General features: G+C 52.9%; 1 protein-coding gene across 3 annotated transcripts in view; it reads left to right on the top strand.

Moving 5' to 3' along the window:
- The first annotated feature begins 6,280 nt into the window (after window positions 1–6,280).
- The window catches only part of MAEA (macrophage erythroblast attacher, E3 ubiquitin ligase), a 30,477-nt gene continuing 24,442 nt past the window's right edge, over window positions 6,281–12,315 (top strand). For all 3 annotated transcript variants that reach the window (XM_057546585.1, XM_057546584.1, XM_057546583.1), the window contains exon 1: window positions 6,281–6,431. In XM_057546585.1, the coding sequence (XP_057402568.1) occupies window positions 6,363–6,431 (69 nt within the window). In that variant the 5' untranslated portion in view covers window positions 6,281–6,362. The remainder of the gene's footprint in view (window positions 6,432–12,315) is intronic.

Raw genomic sequence — 12,315 nt, 5'->3', positions numbered from 1 at the left:
ATAACTCTGGAAATCAGATTATCCCCCTTCCCTTGGGTTTGCTACTTTGTGTTATTGTTGTTGTTTATTGTTATAGGCTGTCTCTGTGCTGAGGATAAGCCTAAGGTATAAACTTAAGGTCTTCTCAGATCATTTCTGATCCTTTCCCTGGGCATGCATGGTCACTTTCTGATTTCCCCATATATGCATTTGTTTTTGAATGTCTGGCTCCCAAAAGAGGAAAAAGAAAAAAGTGAACAGGGATGAAGGCTGCCAGCCTTTTAAAGCCCCTGGAAGTCACTTCAGCTGGGGGGGGAGGGTCTTGCAACAATGGGGGAGGTGCAACAAGGGCCACCAGCCTGTTCATCTGCACCTCTGTGATCAGAAACAGCAATCAGTGATCAGAGCACAGATCCCCAATATCTGCACAGGGTCTTTTTTCCCCACCCTGGTTTCCCCAAGCTGTGTGTAGGCTGCTCCAGAAACACATGCACAGCTGTCTTCCATGAGCATAGGGGGTCCAGTGTAGGTAGCTGCTACTGTGTTAAAAACTAAAATTGACCAAGATTAACCACAATTTACCATCCAAGGCTTTTCCTGGATATTTCAAGCCATCAACAGACTCCAGAGTACCCAGATGGTTACGGGGAAGATTCTGCCCCTGCATTTATTGTCCAGGTGGGAGATGGAGTCTCACCTCACAGGTGCTTCCTACTCTGCCATCTTCCCTGAATCCTCTCTTTAAAAAGTACTTGTTATAAGGACCCTATAAATAACATGAACATCCACTGAAATGCGGGATGTGTCACACCTCTGTGTGTGTGTGTATGTTTAAAAGCATTATTTCTTATTGATCACATGGTAATTACAAGAATGTCAGACATAATGACCTATGCAATCTAAACAAGACAGACCGATTCAAATTTTCCATAGTGGGAAAATATACATATTGAAACTTAGCCATGTGTATAGACAGATGCCTGCAGCAAGAGTAGGTGACGGGAGGTTAGGGTTGAAGGACCGTGTGCAGTAAGATTGCTTCCCCTCCATCATAGTAAATACCTTCCATTAACACATAGATATTCCACAAACATCTGAATACACAGGAGTAAAGTATGACCTGCCACATGTGCAAAGTGTTCTCACTATGCTGTTTCTGTGATACTCCCACAAAAATAGTAAATAGTGAACCCTGTGCAGGTAGTAGGAAGCATCAATCATTTATCCCAGGTTGGACTTGGAGGGTGTTTACCTGAACATTAATACTTGTAAAGAGCCTATTTCTCCTTTTGCTCTGTCTTCTTTACTATTGACATGCACAATTGACAACCAGTTGATGGTTGTTTGATCTAAAGGTGATAACTGAAATACTCTTAAACACATAAGAATTTTAATAACATATTTTAGTCACCCAGTTAACATAAAACGTGGATCATCTATAGCTTTAGATCAAAAGGTAGAGGGAGTGCATCTGAACATCAGTGCTTTTAGGTTCAGTGTTCTGTAGTTCCTACCATTGTCCTAAGGAATGAAACTAAGACAACTTTATCAAAGCAGGAACTAGTTTGAACTCTTAGATCAGAGAAAATCCAAAACAGAAGAAATGTCACTCAATTTTTTCTCTGGGCCTTTTAAGAAAGTAGGCCAAATTTATAAATTATTCAAGGTTCATGTTGAGCAGTGGTGTTTTTCTGTGTGTAACTGTCTAGAGAACAAACCCAAAAGAACCCCCTAATGTTGTGACAGTGTTGACCCCGCCTTCACTCATTAGGAATCAGGAACCTTGAACAGCAGTTCAGAGTGTTCTTATACACCCCCATTCACCCTGCTTTTTTGCCAACTATTATGGCCAGTGTGTTTGGGGGGCAGGCATGTTCAACAAATTAGGCTTAAAGACCTTCTCTGGTTGAGTAGAAACCCTTCTAGAAAGAGTTGGCCGTGATTTGAAGCTATACTATAAAGCTATAGTAATTAAAACAACATGGTCCTGGCATAAAAATAGACACATAGACCAATGGAACAGAATAGAGAGCCCAGAATTAAACCCCTGCTTATACAGTCAACTAATATTTGATAAGGAGCCAGGAACATCCAGTGGGGAAAGGATAGTCTGCTCAACAAACAGCGCTGGGAAAACTGGAAAACCACATGCGGACCATGATATTGGACTCCTGTCTTACACCACTCAAAAAAGTTAACTCAAAATGCATCAGATGTAAACATAAGGCCCAAAACCCTAAAATTCTTAGTAGAAAACATAGGGAAGAAGCTCCTTGACATTGGTTTTGGCAATGATTTTTTTTTTTTTGGTGTGGCACCAAAACCACAGACAACAGAGGAAAAAAACCAACAAGTGGGACTGTATCAAACTTAAAGTTTCTGCGCAGCAAAGGAACCATCAACAAAATGAAAAGGCAACCTATGGACTGGGAGGAAATGTTTGCAAAACATAGATAAGGGGTTAATATCCAAAATCTATTTAAAAAAATTAATACCACTCAATAACAAAACAAAAAAACCCATTTAAAATGGGCAGAAAGACTAAACAGGCATTTTTGCAAAGAAGACACCCAAATGACCAACAGATACATGAAAAGATGCTCAACATCACTAATTATCATGGAAATGCAAATCAAAAGCACAATTAGATACCACCTCACACCTGTTATAATGGCTCTTATGAAAAAGATAAAAGATCACAATTGTTGGTGAGGATGTGGAGAAAAGGGAAACCTTGTGCAACAGGCTTTCTCTAGTTGCATCGAGCAGGGGCTACTCTTTGTTGTGGTGCGTGGGCTTCTCATTGCAGTGGCTTCTCTTGTTGCAGAGCATGGGCTCTAGGGGCATGGGCTTCCGTAGTTGTGGCATGTGGGCTCTAGAGCGCAGGCTCAGTAGTTGTGGTTCATGGGCTTAGTTGCTTTGCGGCATGTGGGATCTTCCCAGACCAGGGATCGAACCTGTGTCCCCTTCATTGGCAGGCGGATTCTTAACCACAGTGCCACCAGGGAAGTCCCCAGAGTATTTTATTTTTATACTTCTGAAATTTGTAAACAAGACAGCCTAGGTTAAACAATACAGTTTTCCAAAGCTGCATGTGCTCATTTCATACTGTTGATGTGAAGAGTTTTTCTGCTTGAAGTACAAAAACAATTTCCTAAAGCTCCTAAGCAGGAACACTACTGTTCTTATGATCTGTGATTAGATGAACTGATCAATTTCAGTTGGTAACATCCCTTTTTTCCCTTGGCAAGTGTTTAACAAATTCTAGAACAGATGCATTTTTCTAGGCTTACACCAACAATTTCATTCCAAATGTCTCCTGAGAGGCATGTACCATACACAGGAATCCATCTCTATCCTTCTCACTTTCACACACTCCAGAAATTAGTATGGACAAGCTCACCATTCTGTGTCTGTTCACCAGCAGGAACAGGGTGTCAGAAGTGGGATCTGAAGGCATCAAATCCCGCGAGGCAATGGCCCCCAGAATTCAGCAAGGTACTCACACTGAGCCCCTTGTGCTCATCACTTCCATGAATTGCCACCTGCTTTTGTTTTGGTGAATCTCTTCTTAGACTTCAAGTTTTGCTCTTTTTGCGTTTTGAGCTCTCCAACTTTATTTGGGATCTGGAAAGTCTTTGTCGTTTCAGGGGGAAAGTTTTGTCCATTCCAGTTCAAGACTTTATCTTTGGTGAGTACTCAGTTGTTGTCTGGAGCATGGAGTGACAAGATTCTTTTTGGGGGATTGAGCTGTGATCTAGGAATTCGTTTTATTCCTTTTGGAATCTGGGCTAGGACTCTAGCAACTTTATTGGGTTTCCAGGAGAACTAAGGGAAATGGGATCCCAGTCACCTAAATGTTTTGAGGGCAGTCCTCCTTCAGGGACTCCAGCCAGTTTCATGTTTAAAAACTATGGATCCGGGCTTCCCTGGTGGCACAGTGGTTAAGAATTCACCTGCCAATGCAGGGTACATGGGTTCGAGCCCTGGTCTAGGAAGATCCCACATGCCACGGAGCAACTAAGCCCATGCATCACAACTACTGAGCCTGCGCTCTAGAGCCAGCGAGCCACAACCACTGAGCCCACATGCCACAACTACTGAAGCCCGCGTGCCCTAGAGTCCGTGCTCCGCAACAAGAGAAGCCACCACAATGAGAAGCCTGTGCACCACAATGAAGAGTAGCCCCTGCTCCCTGCAACTAGAGAAAGCCCGCACACAGCAACAAAGACCCACCGCAGCCAAAAATTAATTAATTAATAAATAATTAAAAAAAAAAACTATGGATCCCCCACATGCACATTTTTAGCTAAGTGGGCTGAACAAACCAAAAGTAATCTGGAATTACAGTGGCCATTATGGGGAACGTTCAGTCTCCCTAAACTTGTTTTCCTTAAGATTAAATTGGAGGACTGTGGTTCTAAAATTAAACAAAATGAATGGCATATTTGTTTTCACTGGTAACTGGAAGCTTCCAAACATGCACGAAACTGTAAAATTGCCTCTTTGCAAGATACCATTTCTAAATTGGCTCAAACAACCAAAAAAAAAAAAAAGTAAAGAAAAAAAGGAGAACAAAATGGCTTCCAAAGCCTTGTGCTTCTTGTGTCCCTCCCTGCCCCCAATTTCTTTGTCTCAGGTAGGGTCTTGTGTGTCTTCCCACTCCCTTTGCCTCAGACTCTGCCCCTAGAAACCATCTTGTGCTCAGGCCCTGCCCCCAACACCACCTTCCTCTCTCCTCCTCCATGAAAACCTGCCTCTTTAAAATGAGAGCCTCTGAAGATCCAAATGCTGACCCTAATTACTGCTTTTAAGTTAACTGGGGCAAACCACTAGGTGAGGAGATCCTGACTCTTGATCAGTGATGCTTTCAAGGAAAGATCTTGAGCAAAAGGGGAAAATGTAGAATTAATTAAGGAGCAGTCCACTAACCTTTGGAGTCAGGACAGGCCCGTAGGGGGCGCTCTCACACCCACCATGCATGTCAATTACCCCAAACAGGAAGATGCCTGTACCTACTCTCCAGCAGGAAGAAGAAAACTTCCCTCCAACCCCACCCCCCAGCAGTCCAGCCAATCAGAGACTGCAGCAGCTCAGCCAATGGGAAGCCTCCATGCTTTGCCCCCCCCCCCAGCTCCTCCAATGGACTCTTCCGTTATCACCGCCCCTCCCAACTCTTCCTTTTCCCTATAAAAGCAAGTCCCCATTTCTTCTTCTCTGGGTTTGCCTGTGGTCTGTCCTTGTTTGCATATTCCGAATCACAGTTCCTCCACTACTCCTGAGTAAACTCACTTTTGTTGGTGAAATAACTGGCTGTCATAGTATTACAGTTGACAGAGGCTTGAGCTTAGCCTTGAGCTGCACAGGTTCTGATTGCCTTGATGCTGTTACTCTGGTTGATGTGATCAGGTTCCAGGAACTCGGTTTTATCCAGGACAGGAAGCTTCTCATCCTCCCGTGGTTCTGTTATTGCAGGGCATGGGGGTTGGTGGAGGTGAGGGTAGAGAGTCGAGTGGCTCCCATTGCGACAGTGGCTTTCTTGTGTCGCGTTAGGTTTTTTTTTCAATGCTAAACTTAATATTTCTTTAAAAAATCGTTTCAGAAATGAGTGTGAGATGTGGCTTAATTTGAAAGTCTTCTCTTAACTAGTGAAACCTAATTTAATTTCTATTTTTAAAAGGAATAAAAGGGAATAAGAATGTGAAGTGGTTGAAAGGAAACTAGAGTCCGTGTGGATGCCAGGGATGCTGGATGCTCTCCCCGCACCGGGTCCTTGTTACACTGTGGGAGCCTCTCTCCTTAACCATTTCAGTTCTCCTCCTCCCCAGCGGGAACCTGCGGCTCCGTGTCAGGCTCCAGACGCATTCCTCTGCGGAGAGAGGCCCATGGAAAGTAGCCGGCTGACAGGCACCCGTGGCCTGCAGATATTCTGGCCACGACTACCACGCGGGGTCACTGCAAGGAGGGGTCCTAATCAGGAGGGAGGGGTCACTGCCTCCAGGGGCCCCCACGCGAGCCCAGTCACCCCCATAGCCGCGCTCCTCGCGGGACCCCGACCCCCCACCCCACCCCCGGGGGCGCTCTGGGAAGCCAGTACTGGGGCTAGGGCAGCAAGTGAGCGACGGGTGGAGAGAAGCCGCCCCGCCCCGCCTCACGTTCAAGGAGAGACCACGCCCAGCCGTGCTGCCCTCTGATTGGCTGAACGAGAGAAAGGCCGGCGATGATTGGGTGGAGCGGACGCCTCTCGGCGCCCATTCTCCGCCACGGGGTGGGGACGGATGTGATTGGTGCAGGCATCGGCGCGCCCCGCCCCGCGACGTCACTACCCGGCGTGCCGCGCGCCGCGCTTCGGCTCCGCCCGCTAATGTTTTGGCCGGTCCAAGATGGCGGTGCAAGAGTCCGCAGCTCAGCTCTCCATGACCCTGAAGGTGCAGGAGTACCCGACCCTCAAGGTGGGGTCTGCGGCCGGGGGGCGCCCGCGCCTGGCCGGGCGGCGTTGGGGGGGAGGGGGAGGGGCGGGGCGAAGGCCAGGGCGCGGCATGGGGCGCCGGGCGGAGGCCGGGGGTCTGGGGGCCGGACTTCCCCGGGGCCGGGGGTCTGGGGGCTGGGCTCCCCGGGGGCCGGACTCTGGGGGCCGGGCTCCCCAGGGGCTGGGGGCCCGTCTCTCTGGGGGCCGGGGCTGGCGGCCGGTCTTCCCGGGGGCAGGGGACCTGAGGACCGGGCGGGTGTGGCGTGTGGCCATCCATGCTCCCGCCTGCCTTCGTGACAGGGCGGGGAGCGCGTCTGCCTGGCGCCCCGCTTCTCCCTCCGGAGCCCGATTGTGGCCCCTTCGTTCTATAATACCGTGAACTGCATCAGCGATAGTCCTGGTCGTAGACAGGCTGGTGACTTTGGAGGCTGGGATCTCAGGGCTGTGGGGTCGCGGGCGCCCAGCCAGAGTGCCCACCGTGACTGGCGGTTGGTGTCCAGCTCTCTTCCCGGAAGCTCGTGTCAGACGGTGTTGATGGATGGCTTCCAGCCTCTAATTAGGGAACCTGTGAGGAGAGACCTCACGACCCAATGGGAACCCATTTGCGGGGCGTCACCAAACCTGAAATACAGCCCTTGCCACTCGGTCGCCAGTTGGGTGACCTTGGATGGTCGCTGAGGCAAGTCGACTTAACGCTGGGATGAAATCGGTGTTCCCGGGAGAGGGGTCGGTGCTAGTTCTTACCTAGTTAGTAGAGGATTCGATGGTGATTGACTACAGTGAAGCACCTGGGAATAAATTCCTTCAACGCTCAAGGTTATAACATTCCCAGGAGAGCTGCGGCCGAGCCTGCGTGCGTCTGAGTTCCTTTCCCGGGGGCCACGTCGCATCTCTCCTCCCGGAGGACCCAGCATGCCTGTCCACGTCAGTGGTGGCAGAGGGTGGGTGCGGTGTGGCCAGCTTGCTGTGAGCCCTGTGTTCACTTCCTGGGAGACCTCGGGAGGGTCCTCACCGCCTCTGAGGTTGTTTACTCCTGTCAAACGAGCACGCCTGGGTCGGCTCAGGGTGAAGAGAGGGCTCTGGCTGTGGGAAGGTAGCTTAAGGGAAGGAAGGGAAGCGCTGCTGGCCTGAGCCAGATGCCTGTTTGCTGGACCGCAGGTGTAGGGCGTGCTCTTTTGACATTCCACTCCCGCAAGACCCTGCGGCTCGTAGGCCACGATTCTCTGCTGCCCGGGGCACCCAACCAAAACCAAGGGGCGTGAGTGGGAACCGCTGACTGTGAGCTTTGGTCTCACTCAGCCCCTGCCAGGCCTGCCGCTTGACTGACAGACAAGAAGGTTCAGAGATGAAAACCGTGGTGGTGAATGTGGGGAACACCAGACAGGCAGGATCCCTCCTCCGAGTCCTCCTATCTCGTTTCATAATCTTGAACGGAGTCTGAGTTGCAGCCTTATCAAACAGGCTTTGATTAACGTAGTTAGGCAGATACTCCTAGAGGTAAAGGATTTTGTTTCTGGTTCTTTTTTGGCTGCATTGGGTCTTCGTTGCTGCACGTGGGCTTTCTCTAGTTGCGGCGAGTGGGGGCTACTCTTTATTGTGGTGGCTTCTCTTGTTGCGGAGCATGGGCTCTAGGCACGCGGGCTCAGTAGTTGTGGCTCGTGGGCTCTAGAGCGCAGGCTCAGTCGTTGTGGCGCACGGGCTTCGTTGCTCCGCGGCATGTGGGATCTTCCCGGACCAGGGCTCGAACCCGTGTCCCCTGCATTGGCAGGCGGATTCTTAACCACTGCACCACCAGGGAAGTCCCAAGAAATATTACAGTATCATTTCAAGTGAGCTTGCCAAATAAAGACATTTCACTTCTTTTCTGGAATGATTTTAAAAAGTAGAATTTTTGCAAGGTACTCTCTCCATTTTCCCTCACAGATTATTTAGATCCCACAGGATAATTCCTCTGTTCTCTTGACATGTGTGTCACTGCTGAGTTAACATTTTTGTCAGGAGTAATTCCTACTGGATAATGAGGAGGTTTCACGAGGAACATGGGAAGGGCTGTTGGCTCGGGAGCTGTGCTGTTCATGGTCTGGAGAGAGTCCAGAGGCAGGGGGTGCGGGGAGAGGGGGCGGGGGGACAGGGCAGGGGGCAGGGGTGACGGCTGAGGGTGGGCGTTCTGGAAGGCGTCGGTTGTGCTTCTCTAGCCCAAAGGCAGCTTCTCGCGCAGGGCGGCAGGGCCGAGCGTGCAGCAGGCGAGTGCCCTTCAGACAGGACGGGGCTTCCTCCCTGTTGGAGGGCGGAGCGGCCCTCCCCTCCCGGAGCCCGTGCTCCCACCGGGGCGGGGCGGCCCAAGCCTGTGGATGTTTGGGTGCGTCTTGGCCTCGGCCCCCAGATGTGAGGAGCACGCCTCTGGGATGCCTCTAGCTTTGCCGCCTGTCCTGGGCCGGGGGCGCGGGTGGTCCCCATGAGAACCACTGGTCTGGACCTTGCTGTGGGGAACTTGTTCTTACCGCAGCGGGCGTTCCCGGGCGCCCTGTGCTCCGGCCCTGGCTGGCACCTTTCCCTGCAGTGTGTCGGGTTGTGGGTCGTGCCCCTCAGGCCTCAGGGAAGGAGAAGTGGAAACTCCAGGGCATGACCCACCATCGTCAACTGGAAACCCTGTTCTAATTATGTTTTTAGAAGTTTTTTCTGATTATAAAAGCAATTTGTGTTTATTCTCCAAATTACTTTGCTAATTATCCCATTAGTTTTTGGAGTTTTTATTTCTGTTTTTTTCCTTTGGATAGCTGAAGGAAAATCATATTTTTGAGGCCTTCTTTGTCACCGTCCAGATCAGGTGGGAGTTCGCTCAGCCCAGGGGAGGGACCTGGCATCGTCTCTGGAAACCTGCTTTGGACCCTGACTCCTCCCCTTGAGCTCACCTGGGCCCACCTTTGGGCTCACCTGGAGCCTCATGCTGGCTCCGCAGCCCCTCTCCCAGCTGTCCCCTCCTCGTCACGTGTGACAGGCTGGGAGTGTGGCCGTTGCTCCCAGCTGGGTCTGGAGGCAGATTCTCCTGTGTCTTTGAAAAAATCTGCTGCTTTTAATGTGGTGACGGTCTTGTTGACCAAGTACTGCCCTGCAATTTCAAATCCTGGCTTTGTACTTGTAGAAAGTTTGTGTGCCAATTACATGCTAAAGTTATAACTTTCAGTGCGGTTTTCCAAACTTGGTCTCAGCCGGGCTTGGGGGATCACGTGTTCTCAAGTTTGAGAAACGCTGGTAGCATAAAGTGTTCAGACTTTTGAGACAAGTATCTGATTATGCTGTGTCCCAGGTGGTGGCCGTGGCTGGGGCCTGACCTCTTTTTACTTTAGGTTTTGTGATTTCCCGAGTGAGCCAGTCCCTCCCTCCGACGCTGGCCGTCTCTGGTCCGCAGCTGCTTGCATCGTGATTGCCTTCTTCTCAGGCTGCAGCCTCCTCACACCTTCAGGGCAGTGTTTGTTCTCAGCTGAAAGAGCCCGCACGTGGCCTTGGCTTCCAGAGCCCCACGCCCAGAGCTCAGCTGCGTGCCCCTCTCTGAAGCGTGTGCCTGCCCCGCGCGTCCTCCTGGCTTCGCGCTCCCCCGTCTCTCACTGTCGCTGGTGGGATGTTTGACCACACGAAGGCGACCTGGTGGCGTGTCCTGTCCTTGCGTCCTCCACGCCGGGCCCTCCCGGAGAGACGTGGGTTGACGTGAGGGGTCCCTGCTCGCTGCTTGTGTTTTTAAGTGTTGTTAGTGTTTTAAACAGATTTCAAGTCTGGAAAAGAAAGGGCTTTCTAATCTCCATTTCTCTGTAAGGGGTGGGCTGTTGGAGCCGGTGCCGACCCCCAGCCCTGGGCAGGTGGTGGCAGAGCTGTTGGGGGAGCCGTGTGGCTGCACACGCCTCGGGCGCCTGGCTTCCGGCCGGGTCTGTAACAACCATGCTCCCTGAGCACGTGACATCTGCGCTCTTGGAACTCTCGGAACAAACCTGGGAGAGGGGGACCCGATGGTGCACGACAGCGGGGCGGCCTCAGGGAGAGACAGGTGAGGCCCCGTCCTGGTCACACGCTTGGTGGCAGGAGGCATTAAACGAGGGACACAGAGTTTCAGCGCACCGGTTCGGGGGTGGCTGGGGAGGCGTGTTTTGGGGAGGAGCCATGTGCGCTGAGTTTAAGTCTTGGCAACCCTGACACCAAAGGCTCACTGGAGCGAGGCAGCTCGGACGTGCCCAGAGCCCTGCAAAGGGGGCAGGGGCCACTGAGTGCCTGGCTGGCGACACGGGCCGGGGGCAGGGACGGGGCGGGGCGGGAAGACGGGCCGGGAAGGGGCGGGCGGGCTGAGGCGGGATGTTTGATGCTGACCTGAACCTGGCCAGGCAGCTTCCGCCGGGGTAACAGTTGGTTATTTTCAGGTGTACGTTTTTTACAACCTTTTGAAAACTAGAATTATGCACTGTTTCAATCACTACTAACCAACAGTTAACAACTGAATATTGCTGAGTAGTTTGATAACTGGACTATGGCGCAGAATATGGCCGAGGGGAGAAAAGCCCCAGCTGGGCCGATGGCCTCGCTGTCCACAGAGCCAGCCTCCCCCTGCCACCACGCGCAGCCCCTGGGGCCTGGCCTCGTCCCCTTTCCCGTCATGACAGCGGCCCCCCTGCCCTGCCCCATCTGAGCCAGACCTCCCCCGGCTCCCTGCCCCATCCTGGGCCCCGCCCAGGTCTCTGCACGTGGGAGCCGGCGTCCTAGCGCTCCACCAGCCGGCTGGGCCAGGGCTCTGCCGACGTGACGTTGCCCACGTGGCCCCAGGCCACCGCCCTGAGCCGGATCCGGCCCTGCGGCCCCTGCGCTCTGGCCCTCACCCTGGTGTTTTCTTTCTGGCTTCGGTCACCCTCTGGCGCTTTTTCTGTCAGATGCCCCCTTGGGACGCTGGTCCTCAGTGAGGGGCCGTGTCTGGGCGGTTGTCGCCCTCCCAGCGCCTGGAAGAGCTCCTGGCCCGTGGGGGGCACCGGCGGTAGCTGTTGGCCGAGGGAGCGTCTCCTCTGTCTGGGGGGAAATCCCTTAAACAGTCACGTCTCACTCTTGTCCATGAGCGGCATTCCGGGTGGGGCAGCCTTCGGAGTTTCCCTTCTCACCCCCCCACCCCGGCCCGCACCCCTCTCTCCTTCCTTCAAGGCTCAGCTGCCGGGGAGGAGTGTCTGCGCCCTGCCCCTCTGTGCACTCACGGTGTGCATGCCGTGGCCTTCTAGGTGACAACTGGACAGCACCCTCGGGGCACCCCCTTCGAGATGGCCACCTCCCGGTCTCATGAGCGGCCTCCGGGCTGGTTTTGCCCCATCACTCCCTGGCAGGGCTCTGGCCAGGGTCTCCAGGTGACCCCATGGTGCTGCCTGAGCCCCTGACAGCGTCTGGTGCTCGCCCCCACCTCTCACCACGTGTGCCACAGGCCGCCCTTCCTTCTCGGCGTAGGGTCCCAGGCGGCTTCCGTGGCGCCACCCACACCTGGCTCCTCCCAGGCTCACAGCCGCCCCTCATCCTCCTTGTTGGGACTGCTCGCTGCCTTGGTGACCTTGTTTGAGGACCCCCGTGTGTACCGATGACTCCCAGCTGGATCCCCTCACCAGCCCCAGAGCCTTGGACCCGGGAGCCTGTCAGACGTCCCCTCTTGGGTCTGTAAGGTGTCCCAGCATGTGGAAGTCTGAACTCGTTGTCTTACCCAGCTCCTTCGCAAACCCGCTCCCCCATCTTCCCGGTCTCACTGGGGGACAGCGCTTCCATCCCATTTGGCTCAGGCTGGAACCCTGGAGGCAGCCTTGACCCCGCCGTTCTCAGAGCTCACATCCAGCCTGTCCTCACCTCCTTTTCACTCT

The sequence above is a fragment of the Balaenoptera acutorostrata genome, chromosome 5 (genome assembly GCF_949987535.1).
Source record: "Balaenoptera acutorostrata chromosome 5, mBalAcu1.1, whole genome shotgun sequence".
NCBI classification, from domain to species: Eukaryota; Metazoa; Chordata; class Mammalia; order Artiodactyla; family Balaenopteridae; genus Balaenoptera; species Balaenoptera acutorostrata.
This window is presented reverse-complemented; position numbering and strand designations above follow the sequence as displayed.